At 35.8% G+C, this 16,474-nt stretch overlaps 1 protein-coding gene across 1 annotated transcript in view; it reads right to left on the bottom strand.

Annotated features, from left to right (window-relative positions):
- Positions 1–298: 298 nt before the first annotated feature.
- The window catches only part of MEGF9 (multiple EGF like domains 9), a 92,857-nt gene continuing 76,681 nt past the window's right edge, over positions 299–16,474 (bottom strand). The window contains exons 4-6 of the mRNA XM_045562251.1: positions 12,401–12,544; positions 7,219–7,488; positions 299–5,072 (exon numbers count right to left, since the gene is read on the bottom strand). Coding sequence (XP_045418207.1) covers positions 4,627–5,072; positions 7,219–7,488; positions 12,401–12,544 — 860 coding nt within the window. The 3' untranslated portion in view covers positions 299–4,626. The remainder of the gene's footprint in view (positions 5,073–7,218; positions 7,489–12,400; positions 12,545–16,474) is intronic.

Raw genomic sequence — 16,474 nt, 5'->3', positions numbered from 1 at the left:
ATAAAATTTTTATGGAAATCCCAATGGATCTCACAGGGAATAGGCAAAAGCACAAACAAGAATATATGTTAATATGCTTTCTTCTCATGTTTTGTTTTCTTAAAGGGGGAATCTTTATGTGTTTTTCCCCCCAAGCAGAAAACATTTTTAAATGAAATTAAACAAAATACCATGGTCAATAAATGAATGTTTCAAAGATTTTCATGAAGGGAGTTGAAAAGAAATGATCCTTGGCATATATTTAAACACATCTAACAACTCTGACCACATAAAAAAAGTAAAAGAACAAATCTACAATAGGTACAAATTATATACATTTATTTTTTAATAATTTTAAATAACACTCTTGTATAAATTCTTTCATATATTCAAATCATACACAAATTTAGAAATGTATTATGAAGCCTAGTACAGCATATGTATGAGACACATTTTTAAAATTTATGTTAGAATTTTAGTGATATAAATACAGGTTTAATGTTTCAGAAACATTTCCTAATTGCTTGGGCTGATTTAATGTATTACAGAGTGCTTGTTCCTAACATTTACATTTGACTTTAAATCATTTAGCTTTTGGACTAACTTAGATCTGAAGCCCTGGGCTCACATTCTAGGGCTGCTGCTGCAGCTATTGCGTATGCTTAAGTAACAAGAAAGATTTCCGATTGCCTTTGAAAAAGCATCATTCAACCACTGACATTTTAATGATCCATAACATTTAGTCCATTTGATATTATTTGACTTCTTCAGATGGATCAGTGCATACTTCCTGCTTTTCCCCTTGGCATATAGTCTCTGGCTCAGGGTTAAAGAGAAAACTTCATTAATCTTCCTTTACTCCCCCGTCCCCGTACACATCAAACTCATTTTAGCTGCAAACTCCTTACTATCAAGAAGATCACAACAGATCAAAGGTTCTTCATGGATGAGGCCAAAAATGCTTTCCTTGCTCTAACAGATTACATGGGGTTGTTTTGTTTGTTTGTTTGTTTGTTTGTTTTTTCACTTTTTTGAACTCTTTGCGGGAGCTTTCCTTGATATGTGGAAATTCACCTCCTATTCACATACCCTACAGTATAAGTATGAAGGATGTTCATTATAAGTGGTGTTATGTTCATCAGGTGTCCTTCAAAAAATACAGGACTAAGGTGAATGATCTAATAACTCAGTTCCAATTGAAGCTGTCAAGAGGAAATACTGTTGCTTTGGCTGCTTCCAAAAGAGCACAAGGACTAAATATCCTAAAGGCACTCAGCTGACCAAAATGAGAACTAGTAGGTCAGTGAGTATTGCTTTAATGGTCAATTTTCCTAGGAATAACGGGGCTGGAGAATTGCAATATAATTTGAGGCTTATACAAATCTTGTCCAAAATATTCTCTCTCCTCCCATCCCACGTCTATTTTCTGTTCTCCTCTCATAAAATCTAGGTATCCCTGGGAAGAATAATGCTTTAGGTCCATAGGACCTTAGTATAAATGAGGTTTAGTTTTTTATTATCATTTTTTCTCTATAACCAGAGAAATTCCATTAATAAGAGAGTCCCAAGAAATAGAGGGTAGAGGAAGGGAGGTGGAGGAAGTAAGGGCGGACAAAGACATACTTAACACTACCTCGGGGCAGCTAACTATAAGAAATGCATAAGGGCTTACTAAAATGAATTAATGAAGATAAAAGCATCACCTAATAGCAGTATCTGTCATTATTCAATAAGATTCACATCAGTCTTATCTTCTTTAAAAATAACACATTTCTAATCTTTAGACAAAAGTTCTTCCAATATCCCTGCTGCTGGATGCCACAGTGCCTGGCAGTCACGCCTTTGCAGGAATGAATATTGTGCAGCACATTCCATGCTAGTTTTCTAGTCTGATTTCAGTGGTAGATCACTTCATGATTGATTTATATTTTAAAGCAAAATTATTTCCACCAGCAAAAAGCTGGTGACACTAAAGGATATTATTTAAAACAAATTTTAAGACTTTTTTTCATTAGGAAAAATTAAGAACATGACCTAGGAGCTGTTAAAAAGTATTTACAGGTAAATATTTTTTGTGATTCAATTTTTGCAATACCTTTTAAGGTCTATTTTAAGGAGTTCCTCCATGGCCAGAATCCTCACTATTTGGCTTTGGCTCTTAAGCTCCAACAGACATTCCTTCTTCTATTGGGTTAACTTCTGTTTAACAAATGTTTATTTCTCACTATCCTCAATCCTGGCCTTTTCTTTTTCCTGAGGGGAGGGGTATGTGGGAGGAAGGCAGGTATGCCACTTTGCCCAGTTCCTTAGAATTGTGCACGGTCTGTACCCACATATGCAGCAACTGCTGGGGAAAGCCAGTTTTCCTTTCCTGCTTGGAGAGATTAGTTCACTTTAATGACGCACAGACTGGCAGTTTTGTTTGCTTATCACTAATACTGGCTTCAGATGGCAATCTTCCTGTGTTCTTTCCACTAAGTCCTTCATAGCGTATGGCCCCGGACTGCACCTGGTACTTAAAAAAATTAGGAACATCCACAGTGGGACTCTTCCTCCCAGCCTTCTTGTGTCCATGGCTAGGCAATTTCTGCATTAGTATATAGTCGAAAGAACATGTGCTTTAGAGTTAGACATCCTGATTCCAAGCCTAATAAGGACATACATTGTGTAGCCTTGAACAAGACAATTAGCCCCTCTGCCTCAGTTTCCTCATCTATAAAAAGCGGAGAACAATTACTTCCTCAGGGGGCTATCAAAGGACATACATTTGAAAAAGTGCTTTGCAAACTACACAAGGTTAAAGAAATATTAAATAATTTTAATATAATGTAATGTAACCTCTACTCTTAAGAGCAATGGCCAAATAAACAGAGCACCCTCAGGTTACCAGAAATAGATTATTTGCCTGTACATCCTTGAGAACATCATCTCCAAACCCTGAGAACAACTTAGGGGTCTCCTGTAAAGGGAAGACCAAATTCTAGGTTTTTCTCTAGGGAAGTTAGGCAAAGGGGTCAAATTGGATTTCCTAAATCTAATCTAATAGGAAGTCTTCGCTTTTTTCTAACCACTTCACAGTTTGCTGTTCCTCCTAATAAGTATCTATATTTGACTTCTGACCACTTTTTCTGGCTTGTTTAATCCACAGTCTGTTAATATGATAATAAATGAGAGCAACAGTAGTTGGCCTCTAGGAAAAAAACTGCATCTAAAAGCAAGGACTAACTAAACACACCCAACAACAGAGCTAACCTCTAACTAGACAAGGAGATGGGAGAACTATAGCACTGCAGGGAGATGGCACATACCTCACGGCAGTGAATGACAGGTTATGTTCAAATGTAGGTTTTTTTTTATGGAGGGATATCAATATTTCACAGGCACAAAAACTAGAGATTCCAAGTGAATGAGGATGGCTTTTCTTTTGGAACTAAAATATTCCTATCCTTTGGAAGACTATCTTTTACATTCAGGAAAAAAAAAATTTTAATGAGGGTATGTTTTATACTAATGTAAATCTATATAGCATGGATAGTGTCTAATTAGATGAGTATTGTGGAGAATTCAGCCTGTGTCCCAGCTTAACAATTATTGACTTCAAAATCTATTGCTTCAATCTATGGTAAGTCAAAGAGCATATAACTCTACTTTTAGATTGAGAAAGGAAAGAAAGATTACAAACATTCAACCTCTTATAAATTTTAACAGTGTCCAAAGAGGGACTAAAAATGACTGATGCTCACCAGAGTCCCAGCTCTAGCAATATTGCCAACTATTTTACAGTATTTTAATCAACCCCCATATTTTCTTTTTACAACTCCATTAACTGCTGTACAAATAAATTCCAGATGATAAAATATGACATGATTTTTTTTACAAATAGATACAATGTTGACCAGATATGCTACATTAACTATGTACACCTTATTTCTCCAGAGGCAGGAATATTCTTTCTTTTTAGACAATTTATCATTTACACTGAGACCCTGAGGAGGACCATCAGCTTCCTGCTCCCAGTGCTGCCTTCCTCTACCATTAGAAGCTTATCCTGTGCTTTAATCTCATCACTGAGCAAGAATCCTGGGAGGAAAAATCAAGCCCCTCTGAAGATCTTCCTGGGACTTTTCTACCCCTATTCTACAAACAATCAAGACTGCTTATTGTAATACAGCCTAGACCCCAGCTTTTCCTCAATGATGTCTTTTAGTACAGTAAAATGTATACAATTCCTGACCCTCCTTTTAAAAAAAGGTATTTCAGGAATGGAGATGAAGTCTTCCAGCAGTCCTTTCCCTCCATCATGTTGTTACCATTGGTTTGGTGAACACTTCCCCAGGAGTCTATCTGGAGGTCAAAGTGGATTTGGGCTGCACTATGGGGTTCAGCCTTTCCTTATTCCTATGTGGTTTGGTACAAAAATATACTTTACTTCAAGTCCTTAACGACAATGAATGCTTCAGATCTTCATGGGAAAACTAAGAGCAATAGATAGGCTAAGCGCGTTACAAATTTGTACCTGAAAATTTCTGGTGCACTATTTGCCTTTGTTGTCTCAGCAAACTCTACCCAGGTTTTGTCTGGCCCAGGAGCTGGTGCTGTCTTAGTAAGCACTGTGGTTTAACAATCCAGGAGAATAGTTCCAGCTCCTTAGGCTTTGTAGTTATGTATGGGTGTTGTCAGGGTCAGTTGCCCATTGGGAGCCACTTCATTGCCATCATCTTCCAACAATCCCGACACATCTGCATTGGGAATGCTGTCATGGTAGCTGCTGAAACTGATATTGTCTTCTTTCAGCTCGATGGTCCAAAAGGGGGCATTGAGTTTCCGGTTTTGATACTCACGGTACATATATACAGCCCCTACAAATCCCATTAGCAGCACCACCACAATGATGATGACTGTCAAAATGATGATGTTAAACTGGGTCCATGATACATCAGCTAAAGCTGAAGTGCTGTTTTCAGAAGTGCTTAAGATAGTCTGCAGGGTTGTGGGGGAAAATGTACTATTTATAATAGGGATGGGCATTGATGTGGTCAAAGAGGCATTGGAAACCAAAATGGTAGAACCTTCGGGTGTTGGAACAATAACTTCTGAAAATAAAAACAGAGAATGAAATGTAAAAGACAAAATTATCTAGTTTTGAGAAACAATAAAAGAAATACACATGGGAGTGGAGGTTGATGTGAGATGTTCACATGATAGTCTCCTTTAAGGTAATGCAAGTTAAAAATAATTTTAAAGGAAATACAGTGATAAGAATCAGGGTCTAGAAAGCCAGATTATTACATCTGTGGCTGTTCTCTAATATGTATAATATCTGTACTAAAACCTTTGGGAAGGGCCAGGCGTGGTGCTCACACCTGTAATCCTAGCACTCTGGGAGGCCGAGGCAGGTGGATCGCTCGAGGTCAGGAGTTCGAGACCAGCAAGAACGAGACCCTGTCTCTACTAAAAATAGAAAGAAATTATCTGGCCAACTAAAATATATATAGAAAAAAAAATTAGCCGGGCATGGTGGCACATGCCTGTAGTCCCAGCTGCTCGGGAGGCTGAGGCAGTAGGATCGCTTAAGCCCAGGAGTTTGAGGTTGCTGTGAGCAAGGCTGACGCCATGGCACTCACTCTAGCCCAGGCAACAAAGCGAGACTCTATCTCAAAAATAAATAAATAAATAAATAAATAAAACCTTTGGGAAAATTCCAGTGTTGGAATTTTCTATCCTTCTTTACTCTCAGAGTCATATAAATTCCTGCAAATGCAGTAAATATGTCACTACTGCGTTCTAAATCATGTGGTTAAAAGTGACAGGGATAGATGGTAATCATTTGAACTAAAATAAGTCCAACATGCCTGATGGTATTTCATAAAGGTAAAATTCTCCTCAAAGGAGAGGAAAAACTGTATCTCTAGTTACATCAGAAGAGTACAATTTAAATTGTTCAGGGTCAATGTCAGCCAAGAAAGAAAATAGCCTCCCTTAATTCCATGTGTAGTAATTCTTCCTTTGTGTAGATTATAGCTATTTTATAGTTAAAGTGCTATCCTTTGTACTTCTAATGGCAGCATAGCTCAGCGGAATGACCAAAGGGTTTGAAATCAAATAGAGCTATGTGGCTGTAGATAAGTCACTTTTTTTAAAGCTCAGGTTCCTCATGTGTAAAACGGGAATAATAATATCAACTTTGCAGAGTTCTTGGAAAGGATTAAATGGGATAATGTACAATGCAGCATTATCACATTTAATGCTTACAGTGCTTGGCACATAGTAGGTACTCAATAAAATGGTTACTATTACTATTATAATATTATAATTATAATTACCACAGTCAGCCACATCAATTTATCCTACCAAGAGGCAAAATTTATATGTACTACCTAATACTTAATAAGAAAAATCATACTTTCAGCTTAGTATGGACAAAGTATGCCTCCCCAATGGGAAAGATCTCTAGCTAGTGACAGAGTTCAATTTGGGTCTTTTAGACTTGATCACGATAGCATAAGGATATCAAGAAAATGGCAGAAAGATGACAGTTGCCACAGACCAACAGTTCATCAGCCTTGTATTCAACATCTGTTAGAATATCAAAGAGTGGTTTGTAGAACAGCATGGTCTCATCTCTCTGTGACCTAAAATGCCCTCAATATCTCTAACTCATCCTGAATTTATAATCATTAATTTTTTCCTAATCTTTACTGAACTTCCCTGTAAGAACATATTTTTCCACATGAATAACTTTTTCTTTTAAAAATCAAAAGGAATATTATTGCTATTTCTTCCATAATACGTGGGGAAACTTAGGCCCAAAGTTACGATAGAAGTTAGAATGAACTCTAGTTTCTCAGCAGGAACTTCTATCACATTATAGGTCCCTACTTGAAAAAACCTTTGATGATCACTGGAGGTGATGAGAATAAAGGAATCAAAGAATAAAAGAAATGATAAGACTCTAATTATTAACATAAAAATAAAAGTAGATGAGGAGAAAATGTGAGAACACTTTATCTCACTGTCGCAATGACTTTGTCTTGGTCCTCAAATTTCTGGAGTTGACTTTGGAGTGTCAGGAGAGCAGCAGAAATGGAAAGAAGCCTCTTTAGGCAAATATCTATCAAAATCTATTTCCAGAAACTCCTCTGGTAGGATTGGAAGGTTTTATAAAGCTAAAGGTAGCTGTCCTGAAATTTTCATTGCTAGGCTTAGATATTAAATTTACAACCTTAGGTGAAGTTTTACCTTTCTTGATGCAATTTCCCTCGAGGTCTTGAACATAACCTTCTAGGCAGTTTTCACACGAAAACCCAGTGGTGTTATGGAGGCAGTTGATGCATTCACCACTCTCGGGCTTGCAAATCTTTGGAGTTTTATCTGGGTCCACGTGGCCATGACATTGGCACTTTCTACAGATGCTGTCAAAATTGTAATAGCCATTTTGACATGTATTGCAGTTCTGGCCTATGTAACCATCTTTACACTGGTCACATTCAGGTTCCAATTTATCCGATTCTAAAAGAGAGAGCACCAAAATAGTTTAGTACAGTCTCAAGCTACAATTAAAAATACAAAACAGCTACCAGTCCTTAAAAAGATTTATAAGCCCTTCTTACTATCTTCTCTCAATCTTAAGAGACATATGGAATCAAACTAATAATCTATACCTAATAACAATTTTCCAGCTTATTGTAGGAATGATGGGGCCATCCAGAAAACCTATTCAGAAAGCAAAAGAAAGATGCTTACAAAAGGAGTTTGAATAATTATGATAGGTTGGCACTCTCATATTTTTTTATTCCTTTCTTCTCAGACATGCCAGACTGAATAAAATATAGCTTTAACAAAAATTTCCTCCATCCCTCCCCTACTGAAATGTTGATACTCCCCAGACTTCTATTCTTGGTTTCCTTTTCTTCTCACTCTGCTCATTCTTCATGGGTGACCTCATCCACTGATATGGTCAACAATTCCAAGGTATGTATCTCTAGACCCTACTTCTGCCCTAAATTCCAAAATATATACTAACAGCCTGCACACCTGGATCCACAAACATCTTAGTTTAAGCTGTCATGATTTCTTACCTAGATTACCATAGCTACTTCCTAATGGATCTCTTTACAACAATGCACCCCTACATTCACTTTGAACTTCAAAGTAAATCTGAACATGTTACTTCTCTAGAGAAAGCTCTTCAATCCTAACTTCTTCAGGATTAAGTGAAAACATAATAGAATTTCCATATCCTTCATAATCTGACCCCTGATGACTACTCTCAATTCTTCTCTCTTCACTTCATACTCTATCACTCCCTAAGGTTCAGGCACATTAAATGGCTTAAGAGTACTCCCAAATACTGCCTGCTTTCTCCTTTCTGAGCTTTTGTACATACTACTTCCTCTGCATGGGGCGTCCTCTTGCCTCCCTAACCTCACTTCACCTTGCAAATTCAATGTATAGGAATTAACTCAAGTATCATCTCTTCTCAAAAGCACAAAAGTTCCTTGATTCCCTCAGTTTGGGATAGGGTTAGTCTATGCTTATCTGTAACGTATGTCATTCTAAATTATAATTATCTGATTACTCGTCTGTCTCTCCCATTAAACTATGAGCTACTCAAAATTTTTCTGTCTTTATCTCCAATGTTTGGCATAGTACCTGACATACAGTATGTGTTCAGTACATGTGTACTAACTGAATAATTTTACCTTAGGCAGTGGGAACATACCAACTCATACCTATCTGCTGCTTTTTTTAATTCTTCATAAGATTTAATTCATGATTCTCAGTTATGTTTAATAAACAATTTTTAATAATCAATGAACCATAATTTTATTTATCTGCTAAATGGATTAGCTCCTTTCTTAGAATTTACTATTAATAATTATACTAATAGGATCATCCTGTTATCTGAACGTAGACTTATTTTATTATAGCAGGAGTACTTTACAGTGGTCATAGAACTTGTGGCAATCAATCACATCTCTGATGTTCTTTATGAAAAATGAATCCCGTTTGTTTATTTTACTATTGCTTTTTAAAATGGCTTTACTTGAGATATAATCCACATACCATACAATTCAACCATTTAAAGTGTACAACTCAGTGGTTTTTAGTACATTCCCAGAGTCATGCAATTGATAAAGAATTTTAACTTACCACTTACAATCCCAGTTAGTGCATTCTCAAATAAGTTACTAAACTCTGGGCCTCAGTTTTCCATATTTCAAATAATGGAATTAAACCAGAAAGACTAAGGTTGTGTTAAACAATAAAAGGTGGCAGTTGAATGAATTCATAACCCATGCAAATAATGATATGCAGGAAAAAATACTCAACAAAAAGGTATATACTCCTTGTTATCATGGAACTTACAGCTCACAGTGGTACCATACTTTACAACATTTTTGCACATCAACAACTATAGCAACAATAACTAATACGAAAAAATTCCTGATGAAATATATCAAAGGACTGAAATTAAGGTTTGTAAAAGTCTTTCATGTCTGTCTTGTTTAAACCAGTTGGACCTCAAGACATAACATGCAAAGGTTCTGCCTCCTGTTTCACTCCTTCTCCCTTATATACTTTGTTTCTGCCATTCCTAAGTAGTTCCTTGATCAAATTAGCTGTTTTAACATTTTTGTACCTTTGTTCATATTGATCTCTTTATCTGAAATGTTCTTCCTTCTCCTGTCTACCTGCTAAATACTGACTCTTATCACAAGACTCAGCTTTTATATCACATCCTCTCTGCTGCCATGGCTGACATTCCCCCCACTCCAGGTAGAGTAACTGTTCCCACGTGGTGCATCCACTATACATAGACCCATGATATTGCACTGCAATTATTTGCATCTGAGAGCATCAAATTATTGAAATTGGCTGGGTACTTCCTACCCCTAGCCTGCAGTGTGAACTCAATATGTTTTGGTTTTTGTTTTGTTTTTTCAGAGACTTGCTCTTTCACCCCAGGTAGAGTGCAGTGGTGTCATCATAGCTCACTGCAACCTCCAACTCCTGGGATCAAGTGATCCTCCTGCCTCAGCCTTCCGAGTAGCTGGGACTACAGGTACACGACACTGACACCTGGCTAATTTTTCTATTTTTAGTAGAGACAGGGTCATCATACTCTTGCTCAGGCTGGTCTTGAACTCCTGAGCTCAGACAATCCCAGAGTGCTAGGATTACAGGCATGAGCCACCATGCCGGACCAATATATGTTTTCAAATGTATTCATGAGTGCCAAATTGGACTGGTCAGATCCCTGCTCAGTCTTTGGTTTTGATTTCCCATTCACCTCTACAGGGGTACATTTCTGGATAGCCAAATCATTCTTCAAGGCCCAGTTCAAATGAAATCTGTTCCATGAAGACTTTTCTATACCTCCCACTAGGAAATTATCCTCCCTCCCTTAAACTCTCATGACTCTAATTCTGTATGTCTGACTGCTCTCTACCCAGAGTTATGGTTATCTCCCGTTCTACAACTGAACGTGGATTATCAGCATTAACCATATGCTGGGAATGAGGATGAAATGGTTAAAAATATAGACATGATCTTTGCCCTTATGAAACTTACAGTCCTTGGAAAAGGCAGACAAGAAGAAAGGATTTGCAATATTTTGCTTTTGTTAGGCATCATCTTTCTATAGAGAAGCCTTCTAAATTTTAAATTTATCATATGAAAGTGAATTCATTCAGTTATTCAACAATCACTTACAAAGCAACTACCAAAAGCCAGGTCCTATGTTCAAAAGGAAAGTTACTCTAGATGTGCCAAGGACTAATATAAGTTCTTATTTAGAATTCCTGTAAAATTCTAAAATCTTAAATTCTTTGATACTAACAATGTATCAATATGCTTATAAAAATAAGAAATCCACTACAGAATTCTGATATTGTGGATATAGATTTAGATGTGAATACGTAATCTTTTCATATTCCTGACCTTGGATAGTGCTCCTCCTAATTTAACTAAAAAGGTTAAACATAGAGCTACTATAAAGTTCCCTGGTGGTCTAGTGGTTAGGGTTCGGCGCTCTCACAGAGCTACTATATGACCCAGCCATTCCACTCGTAGGTACATACCCAAGTGAAAACATATGTACACAAATGTCACAGCAGCATTACTCATAATAGTCAAAAAGTGGAAACAACTCAAATGCCCATCAATTGATGAATGGATAAATAAAATATGGTGTATTCATACAACAAAATATTATTTGCATTAGAGAGAATGAAATATTGATAGATGTTACAACATGGATGAACCTGAAAATATTATGTTAAATGAATGAAGCCAGACACAAAAGGCCATATATTGTATGATTCCCTCTATATGAAATGTTCAGAATAGGCAAATCCATAGAGAAAAAGTAGCTTATTGGTTGCCTAAGGCTGGAGGAAAAGGGAGTGACTGCTAATGGTTATGGGATTATTTTTTAGTTTTTTTGGTGGTGGGGTGATGAAAATGTTCTAGAATTGATTGCAATGATGGCTGTACAACATTGTGAATGTAAAACACTGAATTTTACATTTTATTTTTTATTTATATATTTTTGTTGAGACAGGGTCTTGCTCTGTTGCCGAGGCTACAGTGCAGTGGTGTCGTCACAGCTCACTACAACCTCCAACTCCTGGGCTCAAGTGATCCTCCTGCCTCAGCTTCCTGAGTAGCTGGGACTGCAGGTACATGCCACCACACCCAGCTAATTTTTGTAGAGAGGGGGTCTCACACTTGCTCAGGCTGGTCTCGAACTTCTGACCTCAAGTTATTTTCCTGCTTCAGCCTCCCAAAGTGCTAGGATTACAGGCTTGAGCCATCTCACCCAGCCTGAATTTTACATTTTAAATAAATTATCTGGCATGTGAATTATATCTCAATAAAGCTGTTATTTAAAAGACGAGGAAGGAGATAAGAATCCAAACCAGAACTATCCAGCTAAGGTGTTCCCAAATTCCTAACAGAAATTATGTGAAATAGTACGTGATTGTTGTGTTAAGCCACTAAACTTTACGATAGTAGGTTATACAGCAATAGATCACTAATATATCAGGAATAAATGAAAGTGAACCATATTTGTAAGATTACCATATAGACATAGTTAGTCAACATTATTAAGTACCTAGGAAGAACTATTTAATAATTAGTAAATGTTACCTTGAAATAGCAAGGTAAAAGTTGCTCAGTCTTGAAGTCCCTGTATATTAACTCATTATACTGCTTTTTAGACATTTTAAGTCTTATTTCACATATGTATTTGGATTAGGGTGTGAATACCTAGAAGGGACAACTTTTGCTGGTTTTATAACTTCTTTTCACCTATAGCATCCAGAACTTTATTCATCAATTCAATTTATACCTATTGATAACTGATATGCTGATTTTTTTTCCTCTAAAATGAAGAATTAGAAAAAGGTCTTACTTATGCTGCAACTGCCTGTAGAAGTCACTGCTGAACAAGGACAGCGAAGACAGTCTTTAGTGGCATCAGGACTCTGATAAAATCCTTCTTTACATTTCTCACAGTGATTTCCTTTGCTATTTTCCTGGCAGTTTAAACAAGCACCTAAAAGAAGCAAATTATTTTAAAAAGTTAAAGAACATGAAAAGCATAGTAGCTTTCAAAAGCACAGTAACTTTCAAAAATCATTCCTGCAACAAAAAGACCATAAGAAAAAGAAAAAGTAACAGGGATTGGATAGAGGTCTTTTCTATTCCATCTTACTTCTACACTGGCCATGTCTATGAACTATGTCCCCTACTACACTGTAAACTCCTTAGGAAAAGGCTGGGTACAGGATTAACATCACAATAAGCCTTTGTTGGTTGATTTAACTACATACCAAAAGCAGGCCAACTATGTGAACAGAAAAAATAAAAACAATCAAAATACCTATTTATAGAAGAATAGATAAATTGTGGCATTTTCATAAGTGAACTAACCCCTTTATGCATGAACATGCTTAAATCTTAAAAGCAACATTGGCTGAAAAAGCAAATTGCAGAATGATACATACAGAAGGAGAATACTTACTTCATAAAATTTTAAAAACCACACTAAGAAATACTAAGTAAATGGATACATAATACACTAACCAAATGGATACATACACATGTATTAAAAATTAACGTGTGGACTGAGAGAGTATAGGAGAATTTTATGCTCTGCTTATCTGTGGAGAGGGAGAAAAACAAGACTAGGGAGGAAAACAAAAAGGATTCTAACTTTATTTGAAATCTTCTATTTCAAATACTTAACTATATACACATACCCATATGTACAACTAGGAATCAAAATTCCAAAATGTTAATCTTTATTAATTCTGGGTGAGTACGTAGGTATTTGTTATATTATTCTCCATAGGTTTCTATGTTTAAAAATTCAAAATAAAAATAAAAAACAATAAAGAAAATGAAAAGGAAGGAAGCAAGCAGAGTTATGTGTTCTGTAGTAATACTTGGTACTCTATTCATAAGGATGTTCTACAGACACTGAAGCAGCATAACATCTGAAAATAGGACATGAGGAAGTACGCTATAATTTACATTCCTTCTTTATGGGGCTATGAAGATTCAAAGGGATACTTAGAACTACTATTACATAAATGAGTAAACTCTACATACAAATCTAGGAAGATGATGGAATTTTACAAAATATGCTAAATACAATTCAATACTAAAATTATTCATAAACAGTCTTATTTGATTTCTTTTCCTTAGTAGTAGAAGTATTTACAAAAAAGGGAGAGAGAAGAGAATGAGGCTGTGAAATAAAATGGTCTTACAACTGGAGCAAGATTTGAAAAACCAAAAGAATGAAAATGTTATTAATATACACAAATCTCAATTCTTAAGTGATTATAGTAGAATTTTCTAAAACATTATGAACTTATTGGGAAAGACAACTTCAAAAGTTTATTATATAAGTACTTAACTTTGATTTAAATCTAACTTGCATGTAAATATCATCACTTTACATCATGTAATTTTTTAATGGCTCATAGCATTAGTGACATTTTTCACATATATAACAAAGTAGTATATATTCATACAGTGATAGACTCTTTAGGTACTGTTTTCCTTCCAGATCTTCTTATAACCTAATCCCTCTTTACCTATGTATCTTTGTGACAATAAAAATAGTTGAAATAGATATGCTAGGAAATTGTGGATTTTAGCTCTAAAAATAATTTTAAACATTAAATTGTTCTGCATATTGGAAAAGTTAAAACTTGCATTATGTGCAAAATCTGTCTACCTGCTCTCCCCCTATTAAAAATGTTCAATGGAAAGAATTTAAGAGAAAAAGTTCTCATAAAGTATTAAACTTTAATATAAAAATACTGAAAAAAAGGTAACAGTTCCATAACAAAATTTGGATGTTTGGGGTAAGATGCATTTCAATAATAAGTCCTTTATGTATGACTGATGTGACAAGAAAAGGTCATGTCACTACCCTTTTAAACAATGACAATATACACATACTTCTAATACTTTGCTCCTACAATGCTACTGGGTCTACATGCTTATTATTTGGGGTTTTTTTACTATTCTAGCTAAGACTCCAAGCCTTTGTGACTATAAATTATATCACAATATAATTTCACTCCCTTGAACCACTTATTATTAGAATAGTTCATGTTTTTTCCAGAAGAGTTTTTTATTTCTATTTGTTTTATGCCATACCCTGAAATGAGAGAAGTCAATGAGTAAAAAATAACCCTACATAGTAAAAATTCTATCTCAAGAGTAAAAATGAAAGCAAGTATAAGAATAAAACTCACCAGTTCTTAAATACTCATTACTTTTTATATTGCTTTAAGACAGTATATACCTGAAGCACAGGTATAGAGAAAGAAAGATAATAAAGATAGACCAGATATAAATATAACTGGAATGTTAACAATTGCTGTGAGGGGCAACAGTCCTCACAACTTTTTCCCCCTTCTAATTCTCAAATTATCTCTATAATGTATACATCACTTATATTTTTATTATGTTGATCTTTTTCTGATTATAAAATAACACATTGTAAAATACATCACATGCACATTATAAAATATATTAAGAACTCAAGCAATTTAAAAACACTTCACAAAGAAACTTGAAGATTTTTATAATAAAAACTATAACCTTTAAAATCTATATACAGTAGGGATTAATAATGTGAATTTGCTTTTCTAATAGCTTACAACTCCTCTGAGAGGCAAATAGTATAAGGAAAGCGGTGTAAGATTTAATGCCAAATCTGTGTTCCATTCCCAGCTGAACCTCTCACCTGCTATGTGACCTTAAGCAAATAGCTTCTCTGATATCCAGTTTTCTTTTTTTTTGAGCCTAATTAGACAAAGAAGAAATCTAACATTTATTTTTCTTCTCGTCTTCTTTACTACCTTGCCACAACTGAAAACAAAAGAAGAAAATGTACTCCAAAACGGCCAATGGATTTCTCCTAATTCTCAGAAAGATACTAAGTGAAATATTTTTAATTAAAGTATTAAAAATGAACATGAGAACACAAAATATAACCAAAGAATACTAACTTGAGTTAGATGCTCCAAGAGAAGCAAAAGAGCATGAACAAAAGAATGAAAAGAAAGTATGTGCCCTTAAAATCCAATCTACAACCATTCTCATGAGTGCACAGAGGTAATTCTAGTACTGACTACCCCAGTACCACCAGAGCTGGCCTGGATGCATCTGATGTGGCTAAACTGTACCAAACTGAATGTGCCCCTGGCCATCTGCCCTACTAAGAAGGCTGTGTGCCAGTCATTACTGTTCCTTAGAGGGAAAGAACCTGGATGAGAATGTTCTACCCTCAGGAAAAAATGTTTTAAACACTTGGTTTTACATCTGAGCACTTTTTTGATAAGAGCTGATTTTCACTTTTCTAATCTGTAAAATGCGATAATAATTCTTTGGCTAAGGGTTTCATAAAATGTAAATATTTCAAAGGGTGAAAGACTATTCCATAGGATGTGTTTTCTCTTTATGCCTTAATTTCCTTATCTGTAAATTTAAAAAGCTAAACTAGATGAAATCTAAGTTTCCTTTCAATCTAAAACCAGAGGAACTTTCTTTTATAATAAATGATATATAAAAATTGGCTGAAGTTTAACATTGTTCATTGTGCTCTGTCTGGAACCTCCTGAAATACAACACGCTGCCTTAAAATTCACATTCTTGGCTGGGAGCAGTGGCTCACACCTGTAATCCCGGCACTTTGGGAGGCCGAGACAGGAGGATCACTTGAGGCCAGGAGTTTAAGACCAGCCTAGGCAACACAGTGAGAGACCGCATCTCTACAAAAAAGAAAAACAATATTCAGGCGCCTGTAGTCCTAGCTACTTGGGAGGCTGAGGCAGGAGGATCACTTGAGCCCAGGAGTTTGAGGCTGCAGTGATCTATGATGGTGCCACTGTACTCCAGCCTGGATGACAGAGAGAGACCCTGTCTGAAAAAAAAAAATCACATTCTCTTCGCTGGATGGCCA

The sequence above is a fragment of the Lemur catta genome, chromosome 10 (genome assembly GCF_020740605.2).
Source record: "Lemur catta isolate mLemCat1 chromosome 10, mLemCat1.pri, whole genome shotgun sequence".
In the NCBI taxonomy this organism is placed as follows: Eukaryota; Metazoa; Chordata; class Mammalia; order Primates; family Lemuridae; genus Lemur; species Lemur catta.
Note: the sequence above shows the minus strand (reverse complement) of the source record. Positions and strands in the feature narration are given on the sequence as shown.